General features: G+C 41.4%; 1 protein-coding gene across 1 annotated transcript in view; it reads left to right on the top strand.

Moving 5' to 3' along the window:
- The window catches only part of LOC117555383 (NLR family CARD domain-containing protein 3-like), a 36,588-nt gene extending 20,415 nt beyond the window's left edge, over positions 1–16,173 (top strand). Inside the window, exons 5-10 of the mRNA XM_034230277.1 lie at positions 526–699; positions 1,099–1,272; positions 5,559–5,732; positions 6,128–6,301; positions 15,533–15,703; positions 15,864–16,173. Of these exons, the coding sequence (XP_034086168.1) occupies positions 526–699; positions 1,099–1,272; positions 5,559–5,732; positions 6,128–6,301; positions 15,533–15,703; positions 15,864–15,885 (889 nt within the window). The 3' untranslated portion in view covers positions 15,886–16,173. The remainder of the gene's footprint in view (positions 1–525; positions 700–1,098; positions 1,273–5,558; positions 5,733–6,127; positions 6,302–15,532; positions 15,704–15,863) is intronic.
- Positions 16,174–19,786: the final 3,613 nt, after the last annotated feature.

Genomic DNA, 19,786 nt, shown 5'->3' with positions numbered 1-19,786 from the left:
ACCAACACTGTTCTTGTATTTATTTATAATAGTAGTTAAATTGTACCGTTTCTCTCTTGATACTCCTTTGAGTGATGTAGCCGACATGTCAAACACATGAAGGACTTTAGAGGTTTCTCAGCATGTGATCACACCACACTGCAGGATTTACAGTCTATCAGATCTATCTATCTATCTATCTATCTATAAGGAACCACAGTAAACAACAGACGTTGCTATAGCAACACGTCATGTTTATTTTTACGAGCGAGATCAATAGCACGAGAATCACTGCATTTTCTATAAGGTAAATATTACCTTTTGGCGCTGATGGGTATAAATGGCCATTGTTTTGGCCATTTTTTCAATCTGACTTCATATTGACAATTTTTAACAACAGAGGGTGCTACATAACACCCTTTCAGGACTGGGAGACTTGAATATTTTATTGAAAGAAAGTTCCATACAATCAAGAAACAGCTGCGGGTAAAATGTACCCGTTGGCAGTTCTAGTGTTAACACATGTTGTAATATGTGTTATTATAGGCTTACTCTCTGTGGACTCTCAGAGACTCACTGTGAAGTTGTGGCCTCAGCTCTGAAGTCCGACCCCTCCCATCTGAGAGATCTGGACCTGAGTCACAACGATCTGCAGGATTCAGGAGTGGAGCTGCTGAGTTCTGGACTAAAGAGTCCAAACTGCAGACTGGAGACTCTCAGGTCAGTTCACTGACTGAACTTCACATAGATCTGTTTGTGTTTATGATTTTCTGAATTTGCCTGAGAACAAAGACATTTTAATTATTTTTTTCACTTTAGCTAATGACTGATTATTCATCAGAATAACAAAGAGATGGGGAATGTGTGAGGGAGTGTTTGAGCTTCCACAGACTCACACTGTGCTCCATGAGTCAGTGAAGATGCTGTCAGTGCTGATGAGCTGTGAGAGAGATGAAGGAGTTGTTAAAGATCTGATCAAAGTTCCAGATTATCAATGGATTGTTTCTACGTCATTGCTGACATTAAAACCCTGTTTAACTCTGATCAGATTATTAAACCTGGAGTTATTTCAAACAGGAACATTGTTTTCTAAAGTTTCATCATGTTTTTTTTATTCAGACTGGAGAGCTGCAGTTTGTCAGAGATCAGCTGTGCTGCTCTGATCTCAGCTCTGAAGTCCAACCCCTCCTATCTGAGAGATCTGGACCTGAGTGACAACGATCTGCAGGATTCAGGAGTGAAGCTGCTGAGAGATCTTCTGGAGAGTCCAGACTGCAGACTGAAGACTCTCAGGTCAGTTCACTGACTCTCTGTTACTGCTGGAGATCTCATGTGTTTCCTTAGTTAAAAAAAGTAAAAGGCCAGAGGGAAAGCTAACGACTGGGCCTGAAACTCTGATTGTGGGTGACTCTGCTTTAAGAGATGTAAAAGGTCTGTGTAGTAAGAACAACACCAAAGTACTCTGTTTTCCCAAGGATGTGGTCTCTGACTTGGCTGAGAAGATCCTGCATATTGGGGCTGAACATCAGAATGTAAAAAATGTGGTACTGCACATTGGAACAAATGATGTTGTGAAACAACAGTCAGAAGTGCTGAAAGAAGACTTTAAATGTTTGTTGGAAACTGTCAGCTCTCTAAATGCAGAGGTGTTCATCAGTGGCCCTCTACCGCCAGTCAGAAGAGGAGTGGAGAGATTCAGCAGATTGTTTGCACTGAACACCTGGCTTTCAACTGTCTGTACTGACCATTCTGTTCAGGCAAATGGAGTTTGTCTGAACAAGTCAGGAGTGAAATTGTTTATCTCTAACATATTCAACTGCCTGCGTCATCAATCTGTTCCCTCTGCCAAGGACAAGCGGCAAGAGGAATCAAAACAGGAGAAAGACACAACACATCGTGCAGAAAACCCTGAAGAAGTATCACTGCACCCGCCTGAGGAATGTTCTGATTATGGGAGACCTATGAGACACATGGAGGAGTCTCCACTGCCCGTCACCCTCCCTGTCAACGCCTTTGAGCATACTCTTCATTCATCCCCCAGCTCTCTCTACTCTCCGCTCACCCTCTCACCCTCGCCCACCCCCCTGGAGTTCAATGACCGCATGACGGCGACACGCAGGGTTGGCAGCATGTCCTTTACCCCCGCCCCTCAACGACGCCCACCAAAATCACCGAAGCAGAGATGCGCACCATCTCCCCCGGCTTCATCACCATGCCTACCACAATCATCAAAACCACAACAATACAAGGAAGATGGAAGCAGATTTCCAAACCCCCCCTTCCTACAGTGTAGCCCTCACCCTGCCTTCCTATGATGAGAGGAGCAGGGTGGTGGGTCCTCCCTCCCCTTCAAAGCCTGATAGGGATGTGTGTGTACAAAACGCTGGCATGTCCTTTACCCCCGCTCCTCAACGCCCACCAAAATCACCACAGAGACGCGCACCATCTCCCCCGTCTTCATCACCGCGCCTACGTCAACCACCTCCCCCCCTTACTGATATGTGCTGGGTCCAGGCTCAAGGGCGTATGGCACTCTCAACTCTTTCCAGGACATGTCGGGGCCCTGCCTGCCAGTAGCTTTGCCGATATCTGTGTTGATAGGTAATAGATTAAGAGCGGTGAATCATCTTAGAAACAGGAAGCGCTCAAACGTTGTGTGAGTTTATCTAATTTAGCATTGATTCCATGTCAGCCACAGCTTGTTACAAAAAACATGACTGATAGTGTGTTTAACAAACTTAAACTAGCTTTATTAAATGTCAGGTCTTTGGCAGGAAAAACATTTTTAATCAATGATTTTATCACTGAGCACAATCTCGATTTGGATTGAACAAAATAACAGTGCAGCTGTTCTTATCGAATCAACCCCTCCCAACTTTAGTTTTATGAGTCAGGAAAGAATGCATAAGAAAGGGGGTGGAGTTGCTATTCTGTTCAATGATTCCCTTCAATGCAGGAAGACATCTTATGGAAACTTTGATTCTTTTGAATATGTGGCCCTTCAGCTGAAATGCTCCTCTCGAGCTCTGTTCCTAAATATCTATAGACCACCCAAATACTGTGCAAGCTTTTTTGATGACTTTACTGAACTGCTGTCTATAGTGTGTATTGACTTTGACCGTCTAGTCATTGTTGGTGATTTTAACATCCATGTTGACAACCCCCAGGACAGAGGGGCTAAAGAACTGTTTTGTGTTCTTGATAGCTATGGACTGACTCAGCATGTGACGGAGCCCACGCACAATAAGGGGCACACTCTGGACTTAATTATCTCAAAGGGTCTGAATATCTCTAAGGTTGTGGTGACTGATGTTGCACTCTCTGACCATTCCTGTGTTTTCTTTGAGAGCTCTATTTCTGCTCACAAAAATGTTCAAAAAGAGGTAACCACAAAGCGATATTTAACTGAAAACACTAGGGAAATGTTTACTCAGAATCTTTCTTCCACACTTGCCCCTGCTAACATCTCAGTAAATGAGCTAGTAGATAATTTTAATTAAAAAATTAAATATGTTATAGATGCCATTGCTCCAACTAAGGTAAAGGAAGTGTCTGGCAAGAAAATATCTCCATGGAGAAAGGCCATGAGCGTGAAAACAGAAAAAAGAGAGTGTCGAAAAGCTGAACGCAGGTGGCGAAAAACAAATCTCCAGGTTCACTTTGAAATCTATAAAGAGAGACTTGGCCTTTATAATTTTTATAACTTATAACTTTATAACTTTATGAAAAAGTTGTTTTTCAACAGTTGAGTAATTTCTTGCATTTAAATAACTGTTTGGATGTGTTCCAGTCAGGCTTTCGTCCAAATCACAGCACTGAGACTGCTCTTGTAAAGGTCTTTAATGACATCCACTTAAACACAGACAGTGGCAGAACTTCAGTGTTAGTATTATTAGATCTCAGTGCTGCGTTTGACACTGTTGACCACAACATATTACTAGACCGACTGGAAAACTGGGTGGGACTTTTGGAAACAGTTCTAAATTGGTTTGAATCCTGCTTAAAGGACAGAAACAACTTTGTTTCTATAGGTAAATACACATCTGAGTTGACAAATATGACATGTGGGGTTCCTCAAGGCTCCATCTTGGGGCCTCTTCTCTTTAACATCTACATGCTACCACTGGCTCAGATAATGAAAAACTACAAAATAAGTTACCATAGCTATGCAGATGACACACACATGTACGTAACAATTTCACCAGGAGACTATGCTCCAATTCAAACACTGAGTAAGTGCATTGAACAAATCAATGACTGGATGTGTCAGAACTTTCTCCAATTAAACAAAGATAAAACTGAGGTAATGGTTTTTGGAGCCAAGTCAGAACGTATCAAAGTTAGCGCTGAGCTTCAGTGTGCAATGTTCAAAACAACAGATAAAGCCAGAAATCTAGGTGTAGTCATGGACTCTGACCTGAGTTTCAACAGTAACATTAAAACAGTTACTAAATCAGCCTACTATCACCTAAAGAACATATCTAGGATTAAAAGACTAATGTCACAGCAGGATTTGGAAAAACTTGTCCATGCTTTTATCTTCAGTAGACTCGACTACTGCAATGGTGTCTTCACAGGTCTCACTAAAAAATCTATTAGGAAGCTGCAGCTGATTCAGAACGCCGCTGCTCGAGTCCTCACTAACACTAAGAAAGTGGATCACATCACTCCTGTTCTGAAGTCTTTACACTGGCTTCATGTGTGTCAAAGAATAGATTTCAAAAATATTGCTACTGGTTTATAAAGCACTGAATGGTTTAGGCCCAAAATACATTACTGACCTCCTGCTAAATTATGAACCATCCAGATCTCTCAGGTCTTCTGGGACTGGTCAGCTTTCTGTCCCCAGAGTCAGAACTAAACATGGTAGAAGCAGCGTTCAGTTATTATGCTCCAAATATCTGGAACAAACTCCCAGAAACCTGCAGGTCCGCTGCAACTCTGACTACTTTTAAATCCAGGCTGAAGACTTTTCTTTTTGTCGCTGCTTTTAATTGAACTATTCATATCTTAGACTGCACTGTAACTTTTATCCATGTATTTTTTCTTTTAATGTTTATTTTATTAGCTTTTCTTTTTAATGACTGATTTTAAATGCCATTTTCTTAATCTCTTTCATTTTTTGTAAAGCACTTTGAATTGCCTTGTGCTATATAAATAAACTTGCCTTGCCTTGCCTTGCCTTAGTTATTCAACCTGATCCTTGTACATAAATATATTACATCCATACTTTTGTAAATGTTTTGTTCATATTTGTAATTTCCTAAATGTAGTCTGCATTCATCATAACAGTTGATTGTTTCCTAAAGAAACTATTATTCTTCCACTGTTAGTCGTTAAAGTAAATGTATGTTTTCAATCTTTAGTAAATGGTCTGAATAAAGAAGGTCCTCTGAACTAATATTATTTTTACATAAAGTTTACTTTCTGACATAGAAATGTTTATGTTCCCATCATTTAGACGTGTTTTTTCACAGATAATAAACAGAAGGCTGATAATGATGAGCTACACATTTCAGACCTGAACATCTGACCGGATTATAAAAAATGTTTATCCTCATCATGTTTTCTTTATTCAGACTGGAGAGCTGCAGGTTGTCAGAGATTAGCTGTGCTGCTCTGGTCTCAGCTCTGAAGTCCAACCCCTCCCACCTGAGAGATCTAGACCTGAGTAACAACGATCTGCAGGATTCAGGAGTGAAGCTGCTGAGAGATCTTCTGGAGAGTCCAGACTGCAGACTGGAGACACTCAGGTCAGTTCACTAACTCTCTGTTACTGCTGGAGATCTCACATGATCAGTTTGTAATTGAACCAAATATATGTACATTAATAAGTTTCATCCATAAAGTAGTAAATGTCCTTTTATTCACATTTTCATTTTCACGTACTAAATGAAGAACTGCAGACATAAATATTGACTGTTTCCTAAAGGAACTGTAATAGCTTTTATTTGTAAAAAGTAAATCCATGTTTTTAATATCAAGTAAACGAGAACGTCTGAATAAAGGTAATCTGAAGTAATATTAGTTTTACATGATAAAGTTTACTTGCTGAGGGAGACATGTTTTTTTGTTCATTCATTTCAATGTTGAGTAACCCATCTGAATATAAACAGATGTTAATCCTAATCATGTTGTCTTCATTCAGACTGGAGAGCTGCAGTTTGTCAGAGATCAGCTGTTCTGCTCTGGTCTCAGCTCTGAAGTCCAACTCCTCCCATCTGAGAGATCTGGACCTGAGTTACAACGCTCTGAAGGATTCAGGAGTGAAGCTGCTGAGAGATCTTCTGGAGAGTCCAGATTGCAGACTGGAGACTCTCAGGTCAGTTCACTGCGGGAGATCTCATGTGTTCAGTTTGTAATTGAACCTAATTTATGTACATTAATAACTTGAACCCATAAATAATCCGGGTCCAGGGACCCCAAGTAATCTGAGAGCTGTTCTCCGCCATCATGACGCGCAGGGTGTTATTTTTTTTAATGGTACCTGAGCTGTGTGCTCCACTCTTCCTGTCGGCTCTGTCGGCTAAACTCCGCTGCTCCGGGATGAAGGTCTAACTGCTGCTGAACCCGGAGCACTGTTAGAACGGGACACTCAGATACTCAGAGCAGAACTCACTGTCAGAGAACCTGAGGTACAGGGATTGTTTTTATTTTTTAAACAATATCTTTATTGAGTTTTTCCTTTTTTACAGGCACAAACAATGACATCCACAAATACTGATATTAACAATGAGTGATTAAGACATGTACAAATGAGTTGGCAATCCATGCATAATATACAACATTTTACTTACTAATACGTAACCAACCAAGTGGCAAAAAACCAAAGGCCTACCAGCTGACAAGACCAGAAAAAAATAAAATAACTGACAATAAAATAAATAATAATAATAAAATAAAAAGTGAATCAATTGTAATAATTAAATTGTTTTCCTCGCTTTGGAAAAATTAATGTATGTGATCAAAAGGAAAGTAAGTACATTTAAGGAAATATGGGACACGTTCATGCATTTCCTTGAGAGTGATCAAGTGGGGATTGATTAGTGAAATTGATGAATATCGCTATCAAACACTGATAAAAAAATAAGGAATAATAATAATGCTGCTTATAATAATAATAATAATTTCTCTAAAGGCTCGTCTTCCTACATCAACCAGTTAGCGATATGTCCGTATGTTGATCCGAGAGGACTTAAAAACACATGATGTCAACAATTAGGGATTATTGGACTGTGCAGTTATATATTTATATCTTCAACCTGTTAAGCCCAGAGCCTGTTTTCCAGGTCTCAGGCTCGAAAATGACATTCCCAGAACAAATGACCATAACTACACTTCTAAAAGGGGTAAATTAATAATCTTTTTTCTCAAAGCAATGATAAACCTGTGAGTTAGATGTTTTTTCCTCATCCCTGTTTATGGGAGTAGCCAAAAGGTTTTCACTAGTTGAATGTAAACGCTTCCTTCTGTTTGTTCCCACCTTTTCATCATCGAATTTCACAAACACAGTGCTCACAAATGTGTTGTGGATATTCTTGACAATGTCTACGACATTCCCACAGACTCCGTTTAAGCCATCAGACACATCAATATTTTTGATCAACATCACTCAAGCACCCTTTCCTAACAGTAACTTTTCAGGTAAATAAGATTTGAACACATTTCTGAAGTGCCCTCTTTTCAATTCCATACGGTTGGATTGTTGACTTTTTTCATAATCCAGTACCTCCACACAAAGGTTCTCGGGACATGATGCTGACAGCTGTATAATATTATGCTCATTAACTTGTGCATTTGTTGCAATAATATGCAACGCTGAAGAGCTTTCCCCGGTTTCACACTTTTTCAAGATAGCAAAAAGCGGCGTGTTCTTAGCTCTTGTACGCAACCTGTTCAACAGTTCTTCAAAGACAGTGTCCTGTTGACGTACAAAGGTGTTTAAATGGGCAATATAGAATTTGTCAGTCTATAAATCACATAGTGTTTCCTCCAAATACAAGGATTTTCCTTTAACTGGCTTGAGTTTTGCTCCGCTCACCGGTCCGTCACAGCGGGTGGAGCTGCAGGTGATCATGCAGAGCTGCGTGTCTCCGTCAGCAGCAGCTGATCCTGATCTCTGATCTCTCTCTTTCTGCTTCACACACGTCGCATATAGCTAATTTTATTGTCTTTTCCGGACACCTCGAAAAACTGCGAGACCGGTAAAGCCATTTTGGTGAGCTTCTTTTGCAGCGCACAGAGAAAAGTCTCATGTATTTTGCATCATCTGATCGGCTCTCCTGATCGGCCTTTATAGAGAGCACTGATCAAGCTATTAAGAGTGAATATCGGCCGATAATGATCGGCGGCTGATCGGAGCATCTCTAGTACTTAGTGACTTTACACCTCTGGCTATAAAGATAGAAATACAAAGCCTTGCACATAGGGCTGGGTGATTTTTTCGGTTTTAACGATTAATTTGCATTTTTACTTTCCTACGGTTTTTGAAATGGCTGAACCGAAAAATCGCGATTTAAAAACATTTCTAGACTCCGCAGATTTGTTTTGCCTTAAGGGACTCCGTAGTAGCTTACTCTCATCACTTTCCAGAACGCGCACAAAACTCAGACACATTGCCTGTGACTACCCGATCTGCAGCTCTGTGTACACATATATCACTTAAATTATTCAATACATCCTTTGTACTGAAGTATTCAAGAGTAAATAAAGTAAATAAAGTTTAATATAAATGATTTGCTGTGGCCAATTGTTTTCATTGCATTTACAGACCCGTGTAAATCTCTGATACCACCCAATGGATGCATTGACTTGCTTGTAGAACCACGCTACACAAAACAGATAGCAACACCTATACAAACTATTTTTTTTTAAAAGGGACTACTGTATCGACCTATATAAAGTATATACATTTTTTTTTTTTTCAAAATACCAAAAATATCTTGCATTTTAGCCATGCCTCATTTCGCTCCATTTGCTTTTTCCAGCGCTGTTTTTGCAGCGGGCTGATTCTGTGAGCTGCAGCTGACCACGCCCCCCCTGCAGGAGAGGGGAGCGTGCTCTGAGATCAGCTGCTGGGCGGTCTGTAGAGGGGGAGGAAAAGAGATCTCCGTCCTCCGTGTTTTATTCTTATAGAAGTAAGAAGAGAAGTAATGGGGCAGAAACCCTCCTTTTTAACGCAGCGGTCCAGACATATACATCAAAAACGGCGACACATATTCAGTTTGGCAGTTACTTTGGCATTAGGGCAGGGATATCTAGATACTTCCCAAGGTCTGACATCATGAAGTGTGCTACTTTTAAAGCAAGCAACGATGTTTTCAAATCTGTAATCAAAAAGCTCCTCAAAAACACTATCGAAGCAGTTCCTGCCGTTGCTACGTTAGTTCAAACAGTAACAACGGACTACTTTTCTTAGCGGATGCATGTCAATTTAAATCAATACATAAAACTATTTTTTAAGTGAATAAAATCATTTTCTAAATCCATAAAAGCATTTCAATTAATATTAGGAGTCATGTCGTTACTTTGTTGAGAATGTGGCCATGTGTAATAAGCGGGATAATGTGCACATTGCATAATGTGCCTTCATTCCGATCTAGATCCCTCCGCAAAACAAAAAAAAACACGGCTCGTTCGCAGGCGAGAGCCGGCTCCCGTCGTTTACTTAAAACAGCCGGCTCTTTGAGCCAGCTCGTTTGCGACCCACACATCACTACTGACAGTGTCGTCTACCTCCCAGTCAGAGCAGGACAAAATTGAAGCTGAGCTGTCATCCTATTTGTTGTCGTCTGAGACAGACCCTGATACAGACCCACTGCAGTGGTGGAAGCTACATGAAGCTAACTTCCCAAGACTGAGTAATCTGGCCAAGAAATATCTCTCCATTCCTGCCACCCTTCGGAGAGGGTTTTCAGTACGGGGGGTAACATTGTAACATGCCAAGAGCATGCCTCAAGCCAGAGGCAGTAGACAGGCTTGTCTTCCTCGTGAAAAACCTGTAGACAACTTCCTAGAAAGTTAAAGGGATGTTATTTTGTTTGAGGGTATTTTTTTATTATTCATTTCATCATCATTATTTATTATTTGTTGTATTTCATTTTACAAGTTTTTTCAGGGATGGCCTAAAAGAGATTTTTTTTCCAGTTTGATTTAAAAAAAATCTTTGCACATTAATGACAGCCAAGTGCCGTGGTGCTGTTTTTATTTTATTATTGTTATTCTTGAACAACTGATTTGTTCACATAGGCCTAGACTACTTGGTAATCTCATTTATTTGTATTTGAAAATATGTATTTAAATGTTGCCTTGGTCTGGTTTGTTTAGAAAAAAACAGAAAAAAATCGAGGTTTAAATCGAAAATTGTCCATTAGTTAGAAAAAAAAAATCGCGATTTGATTTTTAGGCCAAATCGCCCAGCCCTACTTGCACAGCGGCTTGTGCAAATTACAGTTTCAAAATGATCAACAGAGCTACTAAAATTATAAACTGACTGCACTGTAAAATGTTTGGCTGTAAAATTAAAGTAAATGACTGGCTACTAGTTGCATGGATTTCACAGTAATTGACTGTAAATATTTTACAGTAAATTAGAATAAAAGTACAACTAAATACTGTGACTTTACAGTTGCCATGCCCATGGAATTACTGAGATATAGCTGTACAGAGCTGTGGTATTATGGTACCTTGCTGTACATAAATTACATAAATTACAGTAATTACTTGTATTTTCATACTTTTACTGTAGAAGTAATGCAACACATTAGCCAGTAATTTACTGTAAATATAAAAATGTAAATAATACGATAATATATTGTAAATCTGACTAGTTAACTGGGATTTTACCATAACTACACAATTCAATCAGCTCAATCAACAAATAAAAACAAAGAAAATGCCCATTTTAACTTTGTATTACTCCATTGAAGTGCAAAGTACATTTCACAGTGTCTTGGACAAGTTACGGCCCCAACCTCTACTCCGCTGTAGTGGCTCGTGCTGAGACCCGCAACATGAAAGAATACACGCAATAACCGGTACTTGGTAACAAGCACTTATTGATAATCAGCCGTTTGCTCACACAAGCGAAACGGGAAACAAAAGGAGGCCTGGAGGACTGGCCAAAAGGAACAAACAGAAGGAGGGAACCCGAGCCAGCCACACCACGGGCCGTAAGACCCAGAGCCCCCCCCCCTAACCAGAAATAAATTATAAACCCTATGGGAAACAAAATAAAGCCCCGAAAACTGGACTACCTGAGGCCTGTACTACAAAGCAGGATTTTCGCTTAGCGGGCTAACTTCAGGGAAAACTCTGGGTTTCCGGTCCTACGACGCTGGTTCTCTTTTTAGCGGGCTCTCTCTCCATGGTAACTTATGCTGTGCGGCTAACCTGGTCGGGACCAGGTTAGGTTGCAGGCTAAGAGATCAACTCAGTGAAAGCACCGCTTGCTGACCAATCAGAGCTCAGTGTGCGGAGTTTAAAAGCGATTAAGTCATAATACAGGAGAAAGGAAATACAGTTTAAACTGCCGTTGCAGGAAAGACGGCCGGCAAAAATCACCGACTGTGTGAACGTGAACATTAATAGAATATCACCTCCAATCTTCAGAGCAATCTGACTATTATAACATTAGCATTAAGAAAGCTTAATTAAATATCTGCCACAACATAAGTAACCGGATCAAAGTAACATTAAGTACAGTCCACGGCACTGTGAGTGCAGACGTCAATGTGTCCCATTATCATTCATATCATATCATATCACATCATAATGTATCATATATTTCCTTATCTGAGTCAGCTTCTTGAGCCATATCTGGCCGTGCAACACTCACAATGTCACATACTGTATGCAGAAGTATTATTTTAAGCAACACATTAAGTTGACGAAACACTCGAGTCAAATGTAATTAAAGTCAGATCGTGTCTTAGACGGGGCAGTGATATCATAAACCTGTTAATGTACGCATTCAAACACTTTTTCTTTTACCAGCTGTATTCACCTTGCAGGTGCAGCTATGTGGCTTATATCCTGGATAAAGTGTTTAAGTCATGGATGTTTAAAGTTTGAAGTACTATGAAGCCGGTTCAACCTAACCTGGATATGTTTGAGTTAGCCGGTTGGCCTAATCCAAAACATACGCGCTCTCGCTAAGCGGTCCTACGACGCGGGTTATCAAGTGGATCGCTCAAGCCAGCCGTGTCCTATCTAGTTAGGTGCACGTTCACATGAAAGGGGTGGTATTTGGAGCATTCGATCACAAACATGGACAAGCCGCAAGCGTACTGACAGCGCAGCGTCAAACTTCCTGAATGAAAAGTGAACTTTAATATTAGTCAAATATGGAGAAGTTAAACTTTAAACATCCATGACTTAAAAACTTTATCCAGGATACAAGCCACATAGCTGCACCTGCAAGGTGAATACAGCTGGTAAAAGAAAAAGTGTTTGAATGACTACATTAACAGGTTCATGCCCAGGGGCGGACTGGCCATTGGGAATACCGGGAGTTTCCCCGGTGGGCCGGTGCTGTGTGTGGGCCGGAGGGCCAAAAAAATAAAAAATACATTTTTTGTGTTTCGGCCACTCCCTTTTTTTTTTTTGCTTACCTAAATCCTACCGGCCGACATTTGTAAGTGTTCCAGCCCAGCCCAGTGGGGTGTGGCCCACTGGGCAGGGCTGGGCCGTTTTGATAGGCTACCTTTGTTCTATCTATCAGTTTCAATGGGTTGACAGGGAAACGGGGTTCAGGGGGAGTGGCTGTACCCGTAAGATAGAAAAGGGGGAAGTGACGTCTGACTCAGAGGTCGCGCGGCTGTGGAGAACAACGTGTTGCCCACATTCTGTTACTGAGTTTAAGCTATAGCTAGCAGGTTTATTGTTTTTGGGTGCAGTCACTTTTGCCTCCACTTGCTGTTCAAATAAATGTTGAAAGAAAAAGTAAATCTGTTTACAGTTCTGTTTTATATGGGTGTTGAAGAGAAGGAAGAAAAGAAGAAGAGAGAAGAAGAAGAAGAAGAAGAAGAAGAAGAAGAAGAAGAGAAGAGAAGAAGAAGAAGAAGAAGAAGAAGAAGAAGAAGAAGAAAAGAAGAAGAAGAAAAGAAGAAGAAGAAGAAGAAGAAGAAGAAGAAGAAGAAGAAGAAGAAGAGAAGAAGAAGAAGAAGAAGAAAAAGAAGAAGAATAAGAAAAAAGAAGAAGAATTGGAGGGATGAAACCCTCTTTAATGGTCACACATGCAGAGCACACAGCACACACAGTGAAATGTGTTCTCTGCTTTTAACCCATCCTAGTTCCAGGAGTCTAGTACTAGGAGCAGTGGGCAGCTATTGTACAGTACCCGGGGAGCAATGGGAGTGAGGGGGGAAGGGGGATGTCCGGTGCCTTGCTCAAAGGGCACCACGGCAGGGCAGGATGTGAACTGGGACCTCTCCAAGTAGAAGTCCACACTCCAAATGTAGGACTGGTCGGGGACTTGAACCGGCGACCCTACGGCTCACAGTCCAAGCCCCTACTGACTGCCATAGATTTAGTCCCTAATTTTGCTCTCAAAGTGCACCAGATTGATGCATTTAACTTCAACATTTAAAAACAAATCTTCCCGGGGGAGCTTGCCCCCGGACCCCCCTAGAGGAGGTGAGGTCCACCACCTGCCCACACCCCCTGTTAAATTGTCTCACCCACATTGAGGATGCTTCCTACGCCCATGTTTTATTCCATGTGTCAAGTCAGGCAAATTGGGTCAAAATGTTATTGCATCAATGATCTGTTAACATTAAAATCACTAAATATATGCTGTAACTATTTTGCTCTAGGCAACTCAAGGGCTCAGGTAATGTGATTACTATATGAATTGTCCAAAATAACATTAAATGCATAGGGTTTTTTGTTAAGTAACATACTTTCGTCGCCGGCCCGGCCGATACATGCCGCGCATTAAGTGGGCCTGTCTGTCAATTAATCCCCGGGCCACTTTTTCCCCCCAGTCCACCCCTGTTCATGCCCCGTCTAAGACACGAGTGGATCTGACTTTAATTACATTTGACTCGAGTGTTTCGTCAATTTAATGTGCTGCTTAAAATAATACTTCTGCATACAGTATGTGACACTGTGAGTGTTGCACGGCCAGATACGGCTCAATAAGCTCACTCAGATAAGGAAATATATGATACATTATGATGTGATATGAAAGATAATGGGACACATCGACGTTTGCACTCACAGTGCCACCCGCGGACTGTAGGCTACGTAATGTTACTTTGATCCGGTTACTTATGTTGTGGCAGATAAGCTTTCTTAACATAATAGTATAATAATAGTATAATAGTTATAATAGTCAGATTGCTCTGAAGATGGGAGGTGATATTCTATTAATTTTCACGTTCACACAGTCTGTGATTTTGGCCGGCCGTCTTTCCTGCAACGGCAGTTTAAACTGTATTTCCTCTGCACACTGAGCTCTGATTGGTCAGCAGGCGGTGCTTTCACTGAGTTGACCTATTATCCTGGAACCTATCCTGCTCCGGAGCAGGCTAGCCGCTCAGCATAAGTTATCTAGCCCGCTAAAAAGTGAACCAGCTTCGTAGGACCGGAAATCCCTGAAATTAGCTTGCTAAACGAAAATCCTGATTCGTAGTATAGGCCCCAGGTTAGCCGCTCAGCATAAGTTACCATGGAGATCTAGCCCGCTAAGAAGAGAACCAGCGTCGTAGGACCGGAAACCCAGAGTTTTCCCTAAAGTTAGCCCGCTAAGCGAAAATCCTGCTTCGTAGTACAGGCCTCTGGTGCACCTGACAGAAAATAAAACAAAGAGGGGAACACATGTCTACACAGACATCCACTCAAAGTCAACACTTTTCTGAAGAATGTGCTGACATGGGGGTTTAAATTGCCATGCCTCTTTTTGGCTTTCGAGCCTGTCTCAGGGTTAATGCCCAGGAAGCACCTGGAAACAATAAGCCAAGACAACAATTTCAATTTTACATAGATGTATATGTTGCATAGTTTATTTTAAGGCACATGCAGCGGTGCCCCTTTCAATTTAAGTAAAACCTGCACCAAAGAAATAAATTAGTATTTAAAGCCAAGCAAGAGCGATAAAAGCAAGAAAATCACTTAATTTGATTGTGTTATCACAGAGGACGGTCTGAATACAGTATTTTACTGTGAAATAATACAGTAACATGTTGTGAAATCCTGGTAATCATTTATCCTGTACATTCACAGTAATTAACTGTGCCTGCATTGATTTCACTGTGAAATTCAAAATTACAGTATTATATTGTGAACATTACAGGTAAAGACTGTAAAGTGGTAAAACAGTAATTTATTGTAAAATATTACAGCTAAATATTGCGAAATCATGGTAATATTTTACAGTGTGCTTCACATTTAAAATAAATACATCGATATATTTCTATTGGAATTCTATATTTATATTTATATTTCTATATTACTCTTTACGTTTTTCTTATTGTTACCACTGCTTCTTTACTTATTCTGACAACACCTCTGATTATAATTAAATTTGTATTATCATGTTTTCTTTATTCAGACTGGAGAGATGCAGTTTGTCAGAGATCAGCCCTACTCTGGCCTCAGCTCTGAAGTCTGAACCCTCCAGTCTGAGAGATCTGGACCTGAGTAACGACAAGCTGAAAGATTCAGGAGTGAAGCTGCTGAGAGATTTTCTGGAGAGTCCAGACTGCAGACTGGAAACTCTCAGGTCAGTTCACTGACTCTCTGTTACTGCTGGAAATCTCATATGTTTCCTTAGTTATTCAACCCGATTCTTGTACATTAATATATTACATCCATACGTTTGTAATTGTTGTTACATAAAGTGTACTTTCTGACATGGAAATGTTTATGTTCCCATCCTTTAGACGTGTTTTCACAGATAATTAAAACTGCGGTCACAGTCGTGCGCAGTTGTGGACGGGCCCTCTCGTCTTTGCGCCTGTCGGGGAGGGTCGCCGGTCGTCCCGGCGTCAAGTCGACGCACACGAGTCCTCCCAAATTAACCGTTTGTCATTTCTCTCATTTTCGCGTGCTCGACTCCTCGATCCTCCAGCGACCCGGAAACGGATGTCAGCGCGCCGTCTCGAAGGAAAACAAATTTCTCTAAAGGCTCATCGAGGATCGATTATCGAGGAGGCTGTCTGGAGGAGCTGTAACCGAGGATACACTGATTTAGAGGAGAGAGGAGTCTCTCTGGAGGAGCTATAACCGAGGGTACACTGATGTATCCTCCGGTGTCGATTTCAGGCAACAGTGATGTTTAAAAGAGGCGTGACGCATGGCTGGACTTATGGCTCAACGAAGCACAGCTCTGCAAGCTATTCCCGTTGTGATTATAAGTTATTTAAGATGATCAAATGTGAATCAGACTTTCTGCCCTTTACCGTTTTTTTTTTTTAATACAACTGCTTCCATTGTGACGCGATGTTTACAGTGAGAACAGCTGCTGATGTCAGTGCAGAAAGCAGAACAGTGTGTATAATATATATTTCTCAATAATATATGTAACAGGCCTACATTTCAAACTTTATTTGTATGCTTTAGTAGATATCTACAAATAAACAGTAGATCTTTTTCATGAAACCATATAATGCTTCACATAATAAAATGTACAAGGGCTGTGTGTGTGTTTGTGTGTGTGTGTGTGTGTGTGTGTGTGTGTGTGTGGTGTGTGTGTGTGTGTGTGTGTGTGTGTGTGTGTGTGTGTGTGTGTGTGTGTGTGTGTGTGTGTGTGTGTGTGTGTGTGTGTGTGTGTGTGTGTGTGTGTGTGTGTGTGTGTGTGTGTGTGTGTGTGTGTGTGTGTGTGTGAGTTGATGCACCAGGCAGACAGGCCGGTCTTAGTAGCTTATCGGACATATAAATGGTCAAAAATTGTACTTAGCGATTGACTATTCCTTCGCAATTTAGTATCACAGTGGATATGGGCTGAACTTGTCCTGCATTGGAATTTTTCCAATCATTTCCCTCGGAGGAGTTTGCAAAAATGTGCTTAAAATGCATGAATAACGCACATTTTCAAAATGGCCGACTTCCCGGGGGGTGGGGCTAATGGAAGACAATTTGAAATATGTGTGCAATCATAATAGCAATGTGTATACAGCGTTTCGTGAATATCGGAAAAACTAGATGCGAGTAGTTTGGAGTAATTTGTGATATGTAAATCGTAAAAAATTGTACATTCTCCGTTAGCTTACGAGCTCCCCGTTTGAGCGATCGACTATTTCTTCGCAATTTAGAATCACATTGGATATGGGCTGAAGGTGTCGCCGACTTTCTGGGGGGCGGGGCTAATGGAAGCCAAATTGAAATATGTCCGCAATTCCATGAGGAATGTCTGTGCCAAAATGTGTGAAGTTTGGAGAAACTATATGTGACTACCACACAATAAGGGAGCGCTACTGAGCTGTTTTAACAAACAATTACGATTGATTTTTTTTGCATTCTCGTAAAGGTCGTGGGCTGTGACGTGTGTCCCAAGTTTTGCGTCCGACGCGCATTACAATAAAAAAAATGTTATAGGCCACGCCCACATTCGTCATTCGTTGCATCACTTTGAATCTCAGTTCATACTCACCCCCAGAGTATGTCTAAAAAAGAGGAAATTATTTCATCCATCCGTTCTTGAGTTATACATTTGTGGTGTTGTTGGCGCCCCCTATAGTCCAAAATGACAATTATTTGGTGTGCCTATTCCCCAAGACAGATTGAACCTATCCACTAAAATCTGTGATATTTGGATACATTGTTGATGAGTTATGAGCATTTCTTTCCAAGCCCCGCCTTTTTGCAAATACCTTTTGATTAATGGCTGCCATATTTATCGACTGAACATACTCATTTGCTAGGGTAATGTGTGTGACCCTCCACCAATGCTGTATACTAAGTTTGGTGTCGAAAAACAAATAATTGAAATGTAAGTGGATATTTCACGGTTTTGAACATTATGCTCAATTTAAAGCTAAAATTAAGTAGGCGGATCTTAGGGGTTCAAGAGGATTATATGTAGAGCAGGTCCACCCGGATAAGTGTGGAACATTTCAGGTAATTCTGAGTTGCGGTGCGACTTTTTACATTTTTACAAAAAGCGACTTTCATAGGTGACGCTAGCGAGCACATTGGAATATTTTAACCCATTGACTCCAGAATGTCACATTTTTCACCAGTCCTGACGTCCGTGCAAAATTATACAACTTTTGAAGCGTCCTAAGGCCCTCAAAAATTGGTTCTAAGAACGGGAAGAATAGTGAAGAATAATTCCTACAATAACAATAGGTTCCTCGCACTTCGTGCTAGGACGCCGTTGGGTCATAGCGCTTTCTTGCTCGGGCCCTAATAAACAGAACGCTGATATAATGATGATCCACAATAACAAAATGACAGTCACTGTAATTCAGGGAAAAGTTAATTGATTAGGACGCAGTAATGTTGAGCTACACATTTCAGACCTGAACATCTGACTGGATTATAAAAAGATTTGTATCCTCACTATGTTTTTTGTTATTCAGATTGAGGAGCTGCAGTTTGTCAGAGATCAGCTGTGCTGCTCTGGCCTCAGCTCTGAAGTCCAACCCCTCCCATCTAAGAGATCTGGACCTGAGTAACAACGATCTGCAGGATTCAGGAGTGAAGCTGCTGAGAGATCTTCTGGAGAGTCCAGACTGCAGACTGGAGACTCTCAGGTCAGTTCACTGACTCTCTGTTACTGCTGGAGAGCTCAGACACTGTGTGCACAATTATTAGGGGCAGTGGCGATTCTAGAGTCTGTGGGGGCCCGAGGCAAACATTCACTGGGGGCCCCTCGTACCAGCTTTTCATCACCAAGCACAGTCGACAGTATATCTGACATTTCAAGAGAAGACCGGATGCCAATATGCCATGTTGCCTCCACACACTGCCAGATGTCTGGCAAAGGGGGCGAAACGAAGGCCGGATGCACCGGGCCGTAAAACCCCTGTCTCAGGCGGCTTACAGGCCTCGGTGGCAGCGGTGGGGGGAGCGGTAGGCCTACGCGCTCCGCCGCCAGGGTCATCACCACTGGAAAATTCAGCCGCGCAGACCTGAGAGTCGGACCACCGGACAATGAGGCATCCTCCTCTGGGACCGGGGCCATCTGGCCCCACGGAAGGGAGAACCGCAATGGCCCTTCCTCATCTCCCGGCTCGCCCATCTCGACCAGTGCTTGGACCTATTTTGTTCACATTATATATGCTTCCGTTAGGCAATATTATAAGGAATCACTCTGTACATTTTCATTGTTATGCGGATGATACTCAACTATATTTATCCATCAAGCCTGATGAAACCAATCATCTAAATACAATTCAAGACTGCCTCAAGGACTTAAAAACGTGGATGACCTTAAACTTTTTGATGTTAAAGGTGGGGTAGGTAAGTTTCAGAAACCGGCTCGAGTGCACTAAAATTTGAAAGTACACAGCCGAAAAGAATCCGCCCCTTCCTTCAGACTTCCTTACAGAGCACCTCCTCCAACACACATGAACGCGCAATGCACGCCCAATGAGGGCACGAGATACATTTGTGCGTGCACGAGATGGAAGGCTGACAGACAGGGCGGCAATCCAATCCGTTTAGCCGGGCCGGCTAAACGGATTGGATATACTTTTTACAGTATTACGGGTTCCACAGATGACATTTTTTTATGGATTTTTTGTCAAAGCACTTTGATATGCTTTGAAGATATTCATTGCTATCGGGATGCTAAGAGCATTCCATGGAATATAACAAAAAGTGTATCTCGAGCCGGTTTCTGAAACTTACCTACCCCACC

Source organism: Gymnodraco acuticeps, unplaced genomic scaffold (genome assembly GCF_902827175.1).
Source record: "Gymnodraco acuticeps unplaced genomic scaffold, fGymAcu1.1, whole genome shotgun sequence".
Classification (NCBI taxonomy): domain Eukaryota; kingdom Metazoa; phylum Chordata; class Actinopteri; order Perciformes; family Bathydraconidae; genus Gymnodraco; species Gymnodraco acuticeps.
The sequence above is the reverse complement of the archived record's forward strand: the minus strand, read 5'-3'. Positions and strand labels throughout refer to the sequence as shown.